At 38.5% G+C, this 16,257-nt stretch overlaps 1 protein-coding gene across 2 annotated transcripts in view; it reads right to left on the minus strand.

The window, feature by feature from the left end:
• Positions 1-16,257, minus strand: part of GAS2 (growth arrest specific 2) — a 123,085-nt gene that overhangs the window by 40,811 nt on the left and 66,017 nt on the right. Inside the window, exons 8-10 of one of the 2 annotated variants that reach the window (XM_038765018.1) lie at positions 14,181-14,325; positions 9,969-10,076; positions 120-203 (exon numbers count right to left, since the gene is read on the minus strand). In XM_038765018.1, the coding sequence (XP_038620946.1) occupies positions 120-203; positions 9,969-10,076; positions 14,181-14,325 (337 nt within the window). The remainder of the gene's footprint in view (positions 1-119; positions 204-9,968; positions 10,077-14,180; positions 14,326-16,257) is intronic. The other variant, XM_038765019.1, reaches the window with a different exon arrangement.

Raw genomic sequence — 16,257 nt, forward strand, 5'->3', positions numbered from 1 at the left:
ACTTATTGGCTGCACTTTCAGCTCATAGTTGTCAATGATAGAGGCTCATTATTGGAGACAAATGGATCTCCTTTCAAAGCCTTTCTAATCACTGTTCTAGGCTAGTTGGCAATTCTCACCATTTGTGAGTCGCTCCTTGCTAATCTTGGCTGCCTGCAATCAGTTGGCTGGGCCGCGTCCACTCCTAAATGGGAAAAAGAACACTGCAAAACAATGTTTTATGATGCAGTTATGTAACGCTTCAATACAACTCACTCATTTTTAGCCATGAAAACTTTAACACAAATTAAATGAGTTTTCTATCAGTCTGATAATTGGGCTACCAGTACTATTTTCAAGATGGGTTAACCTACCAAAGCATTTTTCAGCGTCACCTAATTATGCTCGGTTCATGCTCCTTGACCCCATGGGAAATGTGTATAAAATTCATGACAATGATGTTCCGCAGGTTATATGCTTTTGGCTTACTAGATGGTTTTATCAATAATTAAGCGACATGATAAATATTGCATAAATTGACTCATTTTTTAATTATTCTATGAAGAATACTTTGTCATTTCACAGAGCTGCATGAGGCAATGGAATCATTAACATTCTTTGCAATTATTTTGCAAGTTCTGCTGTGGAATTTTGAAAACCAAACCAGATACGTTTTAGTTGGAAGGGCTAAAATTTGAAGATGTGAAATCTCAAGATTTTAATAGACTGTAAATCACTGTTTAATCAATACTCTGTGTTATTAGAAATTCATTTTTAAGTCAATACAAAGTAGCAACTGGGTTTACGTTCTCAACACTTCAATTGCTCTATTATTCAAATGCACCCCTGAGAAATGCAGCCGTGAAAAGGGGGTTTTGAACACAAAAATTCAGAATCTAATCAATGAGCATCAGCTTTGGTGCTCGATATGCCTGAGCAGCTGTCTAAGATTTTGTCCTTATTTTTTAAAAAATGTGACATGAAAAAAGAGCCAGCCCTAGGTCCTTATAGACAGGAAGTGTATTGTGTGGTTCTTTTGTACTTCCCAAGTGCTTCCTGCTATGTACTGTATACAGTTGGCACTCAGTAAATGCTATTATCATTCTTCATGGTGTCTCCTCCATTAGAAACATTGGTTGTGCCACCCTCAGGACTGAGAATCTGCACAGAGGAATTTGTAGTGCTGGTGCTTCAGTCAATCAATCAATCAAGCATATTGATTGAAAATTTCCTGCATACACAGCTTGCTGTGTACTAAGCACTTTGTGTGTACTAAGCACAAATAACAGATTTGGTAGAAGAAGATTGTCTACATTAACAATATGGGAAAAGGACACCACTATGAGAAATGACAATTTCTTTCCAAATGTAAAATGGTGAATTACCAAAAATTGCTTTTTAAAAGCATTATTACAAAAGCTCTTGGCTTCACTATTTAAATTTCAGCTACAGAAGGAGTATACTACAGGCCTACATCTCATGTTGTGAAACAGCCAAACCACTGGCCAATTTATTCTGTTCTCTAATTCACAGTAAAACCGCTCCAAATGAAGTTGCACTATGTTTGAGTGCAGCTGGAGAGTTTAATAATAACTATTGATTTCTTTAAGAATGTTCAAAACTAGAACATAATCACTGTGACAGAATAATTCAACACAGTGCAATTAAATAATACATTGACCAGAATTGTGTGAGGGAGAAGACTACCCAGGAGTTTGGAATGTAAAATGGAACCTACTCTTTTTCTCAATTTAGGCTTTGGTTTCAATGCAAATAGATCCCTTTTAAATGTTTCCATAATTGTTTTATTGTTTTCAGCGATCGAAATGGTGCCTACTTACTGAAAATCTGAAAAGTTGTACTGCATTAAGGCAAAAATGATGATTCAGAAGGAAGGCTGTTATTAACCATGATATGCCTCACAGTGCTGCCAAATTTCAAGGAAAAGGAGATTTATGAATCACATTAGGTTGTTGCTGAGCTTTTTATATAGCATCCACACAATTTCAAATGCAACCATGAAAAATATTTCATTAAGGATCCTGCTTTTTTTAATTATGACTCAGTTATCAGTCTTTTATCTGTCTAATGTTGACCTCTTCAAATTGTCAAAGAAAAAGTCTTTTGTTTACAACAAGAATATGAAATGGAAAGTGAAGACTTGTCTACGAATCTCTAGTAAAGTTATAGACTCCAATTGCCAACTCAATTGAATCACCAGCCCTTTATGGATAAGAATGCATATACGTGGCTAGGCCCAGTAAAGATTGGATGCTTATGTAACTTTGCAGGTGGTTCTTCATATGTTTGTTTCAGTATTCTTGAAAGCTTCTATGATTAGTGTAGTGCAAGTATTTGAATTTGTTTTAGCTTTAACCTTTTTCTCTCCCTTCATACTAGATCAAACTTGTGTGTCTGAGCTCTGGATGATTTTTTAAGGATGTCTGTGGGTGCCATGAAATTTCTTCTGTTTCTCCACAAACAACCCCGATAGGCTTGTGTTCACTGAATTCTGGACTAGTGACAATTACCACCTTATAGTTTAGAACTTGGATCCAAGACATTTTTTTAAAAGTTCAGTGTAGACTGTGAGCACGTTGTTGGGTAGGGAGCGTCTCTATATGTTGCTGATGTGTACTCCCCAAGCGCTTAGTACAGTGCTCTGCACACAGTAAGTGCTCAATAAATATGATTAAATAAATGAATGAATGAATGAATGTCCTACAGAGAGATAACATTTCCCAAGTATAGTCATTTCTGCTAAAAATACTATACAGGAATTTACCCAGTTCCTAAAGACCACAAAAGGTATAATCAGGATAAAGATCCACACTAAGAGCCCACGTGATATTATATTCAACTGCTACAGGGAAGACAATTCCCTCTCCTCACCCTGCCTCTCCTTTCAAATTACTGATTCAAAGGCTGGGTTCTGCACTTTGGCAGGAGCTAGGGAAAGGTAGCAAAGTTGGGGCAGGAATGGAAGTGACGGTGATCTCTTTTTTGAACCCTAATTCAGTGCTGCCTATGGTCTAATGAGAGAAACCCATCCAGCCCCTTGATTCCCTGTCTCCCATGCCCTAACTGCATATACTGGTAGTTTGGTGGGGAATGGCATTATCTTATCCCAGCCGAGAATTTCACCTGAGATAGAATTATGTGAAGAACCCTAACAGAGGTAGAGGTAGAGTGGTTGTTTGCTTTCAGAGAAGAACAAATTTGGTTGGGTCAAACCAAACCACATCATTTCTCCTTGGAGCAAGAAGGTAGTGTTAGGACTCAGCTCTCTGGCCATCAGGTCCTACTAACCTGCTAATCCCTCCCTGGACCCTCCTTCTGTCTATAGCATGAGCTCTCCCCACCTACCACTCTCCCAATCCCACAACTCGTGATGGCTATGAGACTCTTTCTTTCCCCAAACCTGGCCCCTTCTCTTCCTCTCCAAATCTCTGTAATTGGTTGTTCTTATACTTCAGGGAGGGGCACTCCCTTCTTCCTCCTCCTTTTCCTAAGTGTGGGGACCAGTGAAACATCATCACCCCCCCCACATCCTCCCTCTGCCCTAGAACTCCCTTCCATTTAATAACAATAATAATAATAATGGCATTTGTTAAGTGCTTACTATGTGCCAGGCACTATACTAAGCACTGGGATGAATATAAGCATATCATGGGACACCGCCCTTGTCCCACGTGGCGCTCACCGTCTCATATCTCCATTTGTAGATGAGGTAACTGAGGCCCAGAGAAGTGAAGTGACTTTCATTCAATCATATTTATTGAGCATTTACTGTGTGCAGAGCACTGTACTAAGCACTTAAACCCAAGGTCACACAGCAGACAAGTGTCGTAGCCGGGATTAGAACCCATGCGTGACCTTCTGACTCCCAATTCTGTGCTCTATCCACTATGCAATGCTGCTTCTGCCCCTTCATACTCCACAGACCACCACTTTCCCTGGTTTATCTTTTAATGGTATTTGTTAAGCACTTACTATGTACCAACACTGTACTAAACGCTGAAGTAGAAAAAAGCTAATCAGGTTGGATACACCCGTCTCCCATGAAGCTCACATTCTTAATCCTCATTTTATTGATGAAGTAACCGAGGCCCAGAGAATAATAATAATAATGATGATGGTATTTGTGAAGCGCTTACTATGTGCAAAGCACTGCTCTAAGCGCTGGGGGGCTACAAGGTGATCAGGTTGTCCCACGTGGGGCTCACAGCCTTAAGCCCCATTTTCCAGATGAAGGGACTGAGGCACAGAGAAGTTAAGCGACCTGAACAAAGTCACACAGCTGACAGTTGGCGGAGCCGGGATTTGAACCCATGACCTCTGACTCCAACGCCCGGGCTCGTTCCATTGAGTGAAGTGACTTGCCCAAGCTTACATAGCAGAGAAGTGGTGGAGCCGGCATCAGAACCCAGGTTTTTCTGACTCTCAGGCTTGTGCTCTAGCCACTAGACCACACTGCTTCTCAGCTTCAGAGCCTCAGTAAGATCATATCTCATCCAAGAAGCTTTCCCTGATTAAGTCCTTCATTTCCTAACCCTATTTGCCTTCCCCTCTGTGCCACCTTTGCTCTTGGGTGTATACCCCTTAAAACACTCAGACTCACCCCACCCTCAGCGCATATTCTTATACTCTGCTGTTTCTGCTACCTGTAATTTATTTTAACGTCCGTCTCCCCTGTAGACTGTAAACTCCTTGTGGGCAAGGGAAGTGTCTACCAATTCTATTGTATTGTACTCTAAAGTGCTCAGTACATTGCTCGACACATTAGTGCTCAATAGATACCATTTGTTGAGTGACTGATTTTATGTTGCCAACTTGTACTTCCCAAGCACTTAGTACAGTGCTCTGCCCACAGTATGCACTCCATAAATACAATGGAATGAATAAATGTTTTTTGTACTTTTCCAAGCCCCTGGTTGATGCCCTGCATATAGTGCCCAATGAATGCTACTGAATTAAAGTGAGAAGGGGAAAGGTTTGTTAATTAACAATTTTAAGCACTCTGAGAGTTCCAAATGAACAGTACTGAATGAAAATGACCTTCCCTGTTAATTATCACTGACTTCAGTGAACTGAAAGAAATTTTATAATAAATCATTCTTCCTATTAAGTGTGAAAATTCAGAGCATAAGTATATGACATGATGATTTATTTTAAGCTCTGAAATAAAAGGAAGTAGTTCATTGGACTTTAAAATATCTACTTCTCAATGAAGAATATAGGGAAAACAGGACCTAAAGACTTCCGCTGTGATGAACAATTCGATGAGTGAGTATACATAGACGAGGGTAACATTTCCACAAGTGGTCTACTGGGTAGGGCACAGGCCTAGGTATCAGAGGACACAGGTTCTAATCACAACTCCCCTGCTATGTGACCTTGGGCAAGCCATTTATCTTCTCTATAACTCCAGTGAAATGGGGATTAAATACTTGCTCTGCCCACCTCCCAGACTGTAAGCCCCATGTGGGACAGGGACTGTGTCCAACCTGATGAACTTGTATCTGCTTCAGCACTTGGTACAGTGCTTGGCATATAAAATACCAAAGATATTATTACTATTGTTACTATTAAAACCCTTCTCAAATTACCAAGATCAAAGAAAAAAGCTTTAGAACCCCAAAGTAGACCACCCTTTAATTGTAAACTTCTTTAAGGCCGGAATAGAGTCTTTGATCATCAATCATCATCATCAGTGGTATTTACTGAATGCTTATTATGTCACAGCACTATACTAAGCTCTTGGGAGAGTACAATACAGTAGAGTTAACAACTGTATTATCTAGAGTGGGAAAGAGACATAAATATAAGTAAATAATATATAATATATAATTACAGCATGTCTTAGTGGAAAGAGACCGGGCTTGGGAGTCAGAGGTCGTGGACTCTAATCCCAGCTCTGCCACTTGTCAGCTGTGTGACTTTGGACAAGTCACTTAACTTGTCTATGCTTCAGTTCCCTCATCTCTAAAATGGGGATTAAGACCATGAGCCCCACATGGGACAACTTGATAACCTTGTATCTACTCCAGCACTTAGAACAGTGCTTGGCACAGAATAAGCACTTAAAAAATACCATCATCATCATTATTATTATTATTATATGTACATATGGGCTGTGGGGTTGAGCGTGGGGCAAATATCAAATGCCCAAAAAAATCACCTATCCAAGCGGACTTTACTGTATTCTCCCAAGAGGTTAGTACAGTGCTCTGCACTCAGTAAAAAACACTGTTGATTGATAATGGTTTTAAATTAAGGAAATGAAAAGGTGATGCTAGGAATCCTATAAATTCTAGTAAGCATTTGTTGACTGGTTGAATAACTATGTCACCCTATTCTCTCTAGCTGTATACAAGGCATATGTCACAGACCTGAAGCATATACCATCTGAATATACTACTTTACCTTACATTGCAGTTAAGAAACACATCTTCTGAAAAATCCACTACCCTAAAGTGCACTTTGGCATTACATTTTTATATGGATTTTTTAAGTATGTCTGTTTAGATACAGGAAGAATGGGCAATGGATATATTATGAGGACCTCAGAACTAGAAGGACCTTAGAGCAGAAAATAATTTATGAAAAAGAAAGAAAAAAAAATGAGTTAAAATGCCTCTTGCATACTCTTGACATAAATAAACATAATGTTATCTAGATCCACTATACTAGAAGAGGAGATTGGCATCAAAATTTAAAATTGTTTCAGAAGCTACTGGAACAATGTTGATTACTGAAAACAGAAACAATTCACCCTATAACTATTCCCCAGGTCCCTGAGGTAGTGAGGATCTTCTAAAGGAAGCTGTGTTTGCAGGGGGAGGTAGGAATAGTGGGCAGGGATCAGGAAAAATGGATTTCCCTCATCAGCGGTTAGGAAGTTTCTGTTACTTTCTGGACAGGGACAGGGTTTCCATTAAGGTACAGAGAGGTGTGAATCACCCTTTACCAGTTTGAAAGGTCTTCGCATTTTTATATTAAAGTACATTTTTCATCAGTAGGAAGTGAATGTAACTTGAGCCATCATACTTTTTACTATCTGTAAATCAATGTGTGCCATAGAAGTAGCCCAGAAAGTAATATGTCATACTGAGATTGGCCCTTTCTATAGCAAATCCCCAAAGAAAATTCCTGGCAGGGTTACCATAGCAACAGAATTATAGTGCATTCTCTTGCTTGGCTTTCTACAGTGAGTTCATTTTCTCACAACAGTGGAATCCTGAATATTTTTTAAGGTTAAAATAAATGAACCCAGAATCGATAACTGTACATGTGACCCCGTCAGTTGGACTGTGATGTTTTAATTCAAAAGCAGACCAAAGAAAGTGACTCTACAGTACTCAATCATCCCTTCTGAGTAGCTTCAAACTAAATTATTCAGTGTTTACATTTTCCAGTTGCTGGTACTATTGCATTTCTTAACCATTCAAACCTTTTCATTTGAGCTTTCAGATCAGTATGAAATCTAGGTGCTTGCTGTCCAGGAATATACATTGTTATGATTACTACATAATTTGTCACAAACCCACTTTTTTTTACAATACTCTAGAATTTAGTAATAAAGGAATTTAGAAGATGAGAGATTTACTGACCACAATTAGAATATTTGTATATAACCTCTTTCAATTAAAGGATATTGTTCAACAACAATGCTTTAAACTTAATTTTAAACCTTCAATTTTTGTTCCTCTCATTTTGTACTACTCCTTCATAACATTAACATGCACTAGTTAATTACTTCTCTAAATAGTGGCTGTGGAATTAATAGTTACCCTGACCACATCTTCATGTTTAAATGGATCATAGACCCTGATTTACTGTCAGAATACAAAAGTGCAGGTATCTATTCCATTCAGTAAGGTCATGCACCTTCATGTGAACATTTTCAGCATTGAAACCCATCTCAGCTCATCTTTTTTTCTTAACAATAAAGTCACACAAGCCATTTAGCTGAGCTTATTAAGGTAAAACCAGTATGTTCCAGAATTATTAAAAAAAAATCTGAAGAGTACTTAGGACAAAAGTAAGGCAAGGACTGCTCCTGGTATACGAGAAGTAAAAATAACTACAGAGTCACATTTAGTTTCTGAAGCTTCTAAAGAAGATGAGAAACTTCCCTACTGAAAAGAGCCTGACTTTAATCCTTTCTAGTTCTTCCCAGCAGACATGAAGACTTTTAGATAGACTAGCCAAAAGTAAATACAGGAGGAACCAGCAGTAAAATTTAGCAGTTATTGCTCCTGGAAGATCATATTTTTCAAATTTATATCTATGTCCAGAACAGCTAATTTCTCCAGGCAAATAGTCACAGTTAGAGGTCAAATACAAGGAAACAACTCAGGGTGTTAGACACAAGACAGAACAGTCCCACTGAATGAAAAAAGTGTAGTGATTTGTGAATAGTACATAGAGTGCTATTAGTACTAATAGCACTAATAGTACTATTAATAGTACTATTAATAAATACTAATAGTACTGCCTCTCCAGTTGCAGTATTAAAACATATCTAGTCAAGTCTGGGAGTGATTTTTAAAATCCAAATCTTAGTGTTTTGTAAAAATATAACTGTATGCATGCCTACACATAAGTGAATGTAATAATAATAATTATGGTTCTTGTTAAGCACTTACTATGTGCCAAGCACTGTTCTGAGCACTAGGATTAAATACAAGTTAATCAGGTTGGATACAGTCCCTGAACCACACTGAGCTCACACTGTTAATCCCAATTTTCTACAGATTAGGTAACTGAGGCACAAAAAGGTTAAGTGACTTGCCCAAGGTCACAAAGCAGACAAGTGGTGGAGGCAGGATTAGAACCCATGATCTTCCAGTTCCCAGGCCCATGCTTTATCCATTACACCTTGCTGCTTCTCAAATTCCAAATTGGTTTGAAGGGACGAGGGATAAGGAGGGTATTTCTCTAGTGAGACCTTTGCATAGAAATTCTATGCACTCAGTAAATTAGTTGATTAACTGACTTCCTTCCTGGGCCTAGTTCTACATCGGTTTTAGCATTTTTTTTTGTTCCCCATAGACTATGGTATATACCAAGATTTGGCACAGTCACAATTGCGTACAAACACTCACACTTATGCATGTTTATTTGCTTGGAAATATGCATTTTTTCCGAAGATATTTGGTCAGTGAAATACCTCCTCTCTTGGGTCTGCCAGATCTATTACCTCTGGATTTTCATGAGCTAAATCTGAGGGTTACCTGCCACTTGACTGTGTCTACTTTCACTTGATAAAATGCAGAGACTGATGGTAGTCAAAAAAGCACCACTTCTAATATTTAACGGTGGTTTGGGTCCCCAATTTATTTTGTAGCTTAACAACTGACCTACATCGCAGTTAAACTTCTGGAACAATTTTACCTGGAATGTAGAAACTCGATTGCTATGAAAGGGGTATTTGTACGCACAGTTGGAAAAGAAACCTGGCTTGGAATAAATGTCAGAAGCTAGAAGCCATTGGAAAGGAATTTCTCAAACACCGAACTTTGAAAAGAACCTAAATTCCACCAAACGTAGCAGGATAAAGATGGTTGATTCCTCTTTGAAACTTTAATTAAAAGTCACTGATTATGAATTTTCTTTGAAAAGAAAAAATTGAAAGCCTAATCAACTATTGCTTAAATATTAGCTTTAAAGGGATAGTGACATAAATCCAACATTAAATAACTCTCTCTTGAAAATTCTTACTTAAAACGGAGCCATTCTACAAGTTTTAAAAATTATTCAGTTAAAAAAGACTTAAAAATTAAGTTGAAAAATAAAAGGTAAAATCATTGGCTGTTATTGTTTCATATATTCGATTATTTATGATGTAGTTTAAAGAATCATTTTGAATAGAACATTGTTAAACAATTAGTGTTCTTGCAGTGGAGAAACTCAAGGTCACAATGGATATTTGGAAATATTCCCATACGGCATATAACACTATACGAAAAAGTAAAACTCTTTACCCTTATGAAAAGGATCTTTTCTCCAACTCTGTATCGTCCTTGGGAGAGACGTTCCACACAGAACTTATTTGGGCATTTGCAGGGAGGATCTTCAGAAATATGCTTCACCTAAAATATGAGAGCAGCATTAGTGTTGTTTCTCTTTAATAAGATGCAGGGTAGGAGAATTTGTTCAGAAGATTCAGACACACTATTCAAATCCTGTTTATTTGCATAATCTCCTTAAAGCACAACTGAGAGGCAGCATGGCCTAGTGGAAAGAACACAAGCCTGGAAGCAGGAGGACAGAAGGTCCTGGATTCTAATCCCAGCTCTGCCATTTGTCTGTTGTGTGGCCTTGGGAAAGTCACTTAACTTCTCTGTGCCTCAGTTACCTCATCTGAAAAATGGGGATTAAGACTGTGAGCCCTAAGTGGGACAGGGACTGTAAATCCATTCCAATATGCTCGTATCCTCCCCAGCGCTTAGTAAAGTGGGTGACCCATAGTAAGCATTTAAAAATACCATAATAATAATTATTATTATTATTCTAAATCAACTCCTCCACTTGTTTGTTGGGTAACACTGGGCAAGTCACTTCATACTTAGAGAAGCAGCATGGCTCAATGGAAAGAGCATGGGCTTGAGAGTCAGAGGTCATGGGTTCAAATCCCGGCTCCGCCAATTATCAGCTGTGTGACTTTGGGCAAGTCACTTAACTTCTCTGTGCCTCAGTTACCTCATCTGTAAAATGGGGGTGAAGACTGTGAGCTCCACATGGGACAATCTGATCACCTTGTATCCTCCCCAGTGCTTAGAACAGTGTTTTGCACATAGTAAGTGCTTAAAAATGCCATCATCATCATCATCACTTCACTTCTATGTCCTTCATGTCCCTCATCTTTAAAATGCTTTGAGTGCCATTTGTAGCTTGTATCTACCCCAGAGGTTAGTACAGTGCAGTACAGTACATAGTAAACACTTAACAAATACTATGAAAAAATCTGTGAGGAAATTTGAACCAGAGACTGGTCAAAGTTGGTCTAGAATTGCATCATTTCTGTGTCCAGTTTGGAGTTCCTCCCATCCTTCCATACCAGTTTTAAATGAAGACATGAAGTGCTTTAACAGCAGTTGCATTTGAAACGTTTTCATTCTGGTCAATATTGGGCATATTCCACTTTTCATTTTTCCCTTGAGAAACAGGTATTTCATGGTTTCTCGAGATTCTGTAATTTGCAACACCCACTATACCAGTTTCACCATACGCACCACAAAATAATCCTCACCGGGAAGTCTTGTCTCATTCAAACTAGTGTTAGTTATTTTTTAAATGCTCAATAAGTGTGTGAATTAATGTTCATTATTGATGATGAAGAGGAGAAGGAGGAGGAAGAAGAAATAGAGGTTAAGAGGAAATAATTTGGGTGATTTGATACTGTAGCTTTCTGCTGCATGCTCTTTTTTTCTCTAGAAGCAGAAGGAAAGTGGTGCATTGCTGTTTATTGCTATAGTAAGGGCTTTCTGCTTTAAAAACAAAGATGCCAGAGATGACCTTGTATGCCAGTCAGATGAAAGTCAGGCAAGTTTAGGAAAGGTACATCAGGAACTTTAGGTGTTCATGCTCCCACTGCCAAGCAGGGAATTTAATTGTACAAATTGGACGTTCAAATGGTACTTCGGCTGTTTCTGGGAAGTGTATGTATCCATTGATTTCCCCCACGGTAGGTTTCTTAGGCGAAAGATGGCCTAATGGCTTGATGTCAGATGAAACAAAGTACAGGAAGCACTATCCTGAGTGCTTTGTCCACATCAAAAAATATGCCAGAGTCCTTATCAACTCTACTTAGAAAAATTAACCTGGGTACTGAGATACTTCTAAGTACAGGAAATACGTTGTTAAGAGATAAGTGACTGATGAAAGTTGTACCTCTTGCATTACCTTCCAAAGAGAAAGAGCTAGGGCTAAATGGCAGTTCTGTCAGGGATTTTGGCCATCAGTCAATATCCACAACCGTTTTCTGATGGACAGAATTAGGGCCTTCTGCCCTCATGCAGTTACTCTGAATGGCACTACCTATCATTGGACTGTGGAAGTTGGTGGTGCCAAGTGGAGGAAGTAAGGGATCTTTATTGGAACTTTTTTTTTCAAATGTGTGGTCTTAAAGAAGAAAACAGAGGGTAGTAGAAAACCTTACCTCTTAATCAAGATTAAATCAAGATTTCAAGAAAGGTGAATGGATCCCTTTGATATCCAGAATGAAGAATTGGCTTGGCACTCATTTTTTTTTCATGCCTGAAGAATTATCTTGTTATTCTCACAATTCTACTAAAGAAAGATGAGCACACTTTGGCTGGTATGGTCTTAGTACTGGCAAAGTTAAACCTACTATTGCTAAAGCCTTGGAGAATATGATGCTCTCTGCACAGTCCAAATGTGTTACTGGCCAAAGCTCATCCATTTACTGAGGGGTTTTGATGCAAATAACTCTTCTGGCCTGGTTAGGAAACATCTTACTTTCTGGATTTTTTTTGCAAAAAAAATGCTTCATTTGGTCAATTGATACATTTCCATTTCTATTTATGAAAATATACTTTCAACATCCTATGACAAGTTTGCTTTTTATTTCACTGTTAGAATGGCACATGGATTTTTAACTCCGAAGTGGTGCCATGCAGGGGAGCAGTTGCCATAGTAACTGCTTTCCTTTTCTAAAACACATCTGTAACTCTGATTTAAACTGCTAGCTCAGAATCACTTTTTTCACCTGCTCTATTCCCACTGAAATGAAACACTTCAGTGAAAACCTATCACTTTAGCAGATGCAAAGAGTTTAGCAAACTGAAGAACATTGTATTCTCCCTGTTAACGGTGCCAAAAGGTCTTTTTGCCCATCTGCTTCATTTGATTAGACCAACTAAACCACAGAGATCTTCGGTGCCAGAATGGAATCCTGAAAGCTCTTTCTGAGACGCTCTTGCAGTTGTTTTTTGTTCCCCATACACCATCCCAAAGATTCCTTCTCTCTATATAGCCAAAGCCAAGGAAAAAGTTACAGAATTAACTGGTGAGTCGGGGTCTATAGCCCAGAGCTCAACCATATTGTTGAGACTTCTGCTGATTTGGGAGTAGAATAATTCAGATTGACCTGATTAATAATGACCCTGCACTTACCCTTAGGTAGCCACAACCTTTATAATTTTACCTAATTGTTATTCATTTTTAAATGTCTTTGTTGTTTTTTTAAAAAAAAGTTTAAGTACAGTACTTAACCATCATAAAATCCTTTCTCTTTTCCTTGTGGAATAGAAGAAGACTGGCCGGTTCTGAGGATGGCAGAAGGGACTGCTAAAATTGGGGATAGAATATGCTCTCCTTGAACTACCATAATTTAGTTATCTGGCAGTGCAATAACATCTGGGTGGAGGGAGATAAATTGGTGGGGCACTGTGCGGTGAGACAATGTCGCATGTACTGAGCATTTCCTATGTGCAGAGCACCGAACTAGGCACTTGGAAGAATAATGCTGGTCTGGTGCCTGGCACATAATAAGCACTTAACAAATACAAAAAATAAAATAAGTAACTTTGGATAGACATTTAGAAAATAAGCAGAAAGCAAAAGACCCTATGAATTGCTCCATCTGATTTATATGGTTATTATGCTACTTACTGGATTTATAAAGGAACTGATGTAAATGTGGCCCACTAAGCCAAGAAATTCATGGAAATGACCATCCACACTTGTAAAAGTAAAAGAACGAATCAATGTTGAGGTCAATGTTCTGGGAGATGTGAAGTTGGGAACAACTTCAAGAGTGGAGGAAACTCAAGCTGGGAAGTCAGTGAGTTAGTCAATCATACTTATGGAGTGTTTTTCATTCATTCATTCATTCAATCGTATTTATTGAGTGCTAATTGTGTGCAAAGCACTGTACTAAGAACTTGGGAGAGTACAATACAACAACAAACAGACATTCCTGCCCACAATGAGCTCACCAAATTATTCAGAGACTAATAACTTACTAATAAATATGAAAATAGCTTCTTCTTCCCTCAAATCACAAAAAAGTATAAGAATGCTTTATGGTTAACTTAATAATTATGATATCTGCTAAGCACTCATTTTGTACCAAGCACTGTATTAAGTACTGGATATGATAAAGGCTCTGGTAAGAAAGCCAGAAATCTGAAAAATTCTGCATATTTTCATACTCTCAGCAAAAAACTTACGGCATCATCCAACAATTTTCCTGTACTCTTTTTTCCAGGAGACTTCATTGTGGAAGGAGAGGGAGATGGAGGAGGAGCTAAAAGCGTTTCTTCTTGTTCAATCTCTTTTTCCAACTTTATTAAACCTGGTGGTTCTACGCCAAACCTTATAGAAAGGAGAAATGAAATATCCATCATCCTTAGAAAACAAATAATTTCTTGACTTTCTCTAGGCAAGATATAGACACTTACTGAAAGTGTTTAAAAATTTACCCTCCCTAGAGAGCAAGCATCTGAAGCACCAAGGTACGTATGCTAAAGTCATGTATGAAAACAGAGAACAAAGTTACACACGGAAAGCGAGATTTTTCAGTTCCAAACGCTATCTGTATAAGCTGCATATTGGGTGAGCTATTGCATACTAAATGAACATCCAGAAAACCAAGAGCTAAACCTCTGCTTGTATTGGCTGGTAATCGGTGCAGCCTGTCTAATGAAAAGTCAGCCAACGCTGAAGCGCACAATTATATACAATCCATTTACATCCTGTCTGTCTGGAGATGCTGACAGGCTGTAAATCATCAATTCCCCCTGGGCTCAGGACCTACACCTGCAGCAGCCTTAGTCATCAAATAAACCTTTTCCACCAATCTTTTCAAATTGCTGCTTCTTTACTTCTACCGCTTTCCAGATTGCCCCCAATTCCGATGCCTTTCTATGCCAGAGAATTTTCATCTGACTACACTGTGTTTTAATTCCTTTCCAGCTCTGAGCTATTATGGCATTATTAGGGCTAAGCTGTCACTCTCTGATTGATTCAAAGTCAAAGAGAAAATGGCCAGAAGTATGAATCCACTGCCCAAGTCATTGCTCCCCGGGGTTCTGGAATGTGACAGTGGGGTGAGCCCCACCCTGACACCCCAGAGGAAAATTTCTTCTAAAACTCTTGTTTTATAAGAGCAGATTAAACAGCAGGGGGAAGCGCCAACCTGTAAACCCTCCAGCCCGTAAACTAACCTTCTGATAAATTTCGAAGAGCAAGGCTTCCCATTTTTCTCAGGCAAAATTAATCACAAAAGCAGAAATTTACTGAAACTATTCAGCAGACTATAATTTTTAAACAAAAGACATCTGGGGCCTGGTTTATGGAGCAAAATGTTTTATAGCTACGTAAGAGAAATTCCTTTTTTCAGTATGTGCCGCAGGCTGATTGCAGATTGTCTGTCATTCTCTCTCAAAATCAGAGCAAGATTTTAAAAGTAATGTTTTTTCTTTCTCCCTCTGGCTTGAGCTAAAGTAAGAGTTTCCTTTGGGATGATGAGAGCAGAAAGGGCAAATTCTTTCTCCAGATAATTGTGTGACATTCTTAAAAATAATGGTCCTCAAGGAATTAAACAGGTTGTCCTGGTTAAAGTAGATGCTATTCAATGTTTCATTGCTTTAGAGTCCCCTTAATTAAGCCACAATATATAATGGGAAGATTGTAAATGAAACATCACTAGTCTTCCATTGGTGTTTTGTCTAAATTCTGCATCTGTTATGATGCTCTACAGTATTGGGAGACCAAGAGCTTAGAGCTCTTTACCCTATAGGCATTCAGTAAATCTCTTGGATTGACTAAAAAGCATAATATTCTTTACTAAAAAATGGACAGTAAGACACTGTCAGAAGAATCTTTTGGGTGACCATTAACTTAATTTCATTGTTTTATATTTTGAAATTAGCAGGCATTCATATTACAGCGAGAAACCAGCCCATTTACTGAAATCCTAATATTAGTGTTTGCCTCTGGGATGATAGCTCTACATAGTATAAAGTGGAGGGAGCACTTTATTCCTTTAAGTGACTTAGTTTTTGTCCCAGACCTCCCAAGTCGCCCATCGATTCCAATCGGAGGCCTCATGCAGGATTCTATACTTAGAGGTTTGTTCCTGGGGAACTGGACCTATGTGCTGAGAAAAACATTTTGGCTAATGCTATATTTTTCCCAAATTGCTGAAAATATATTCTTATGTAACTTCTGGGAGCAAATATCTGGCCTCTGATGACTAGAGCTTCATTTATCAGTGATGGAAAACCCACAGTATTTTGGTTTGGT

The sequence above is a fragment of the Tachyglossus aculeatus genome, chromosome 22 (assembly GCF_015852505.1).
Source record: "Tachyglossus aculeatus isolate mTacAcu1 chromosome 22, mTacAcu1.pri, whole genome shotgun sequence".
Lineage (NCBI taxonomy): Eukaryota > Metazoa > Chordata > Mammalia > Monotremata > Tachyglossidae > Tachyglossus > Tachyglossus aculeatus.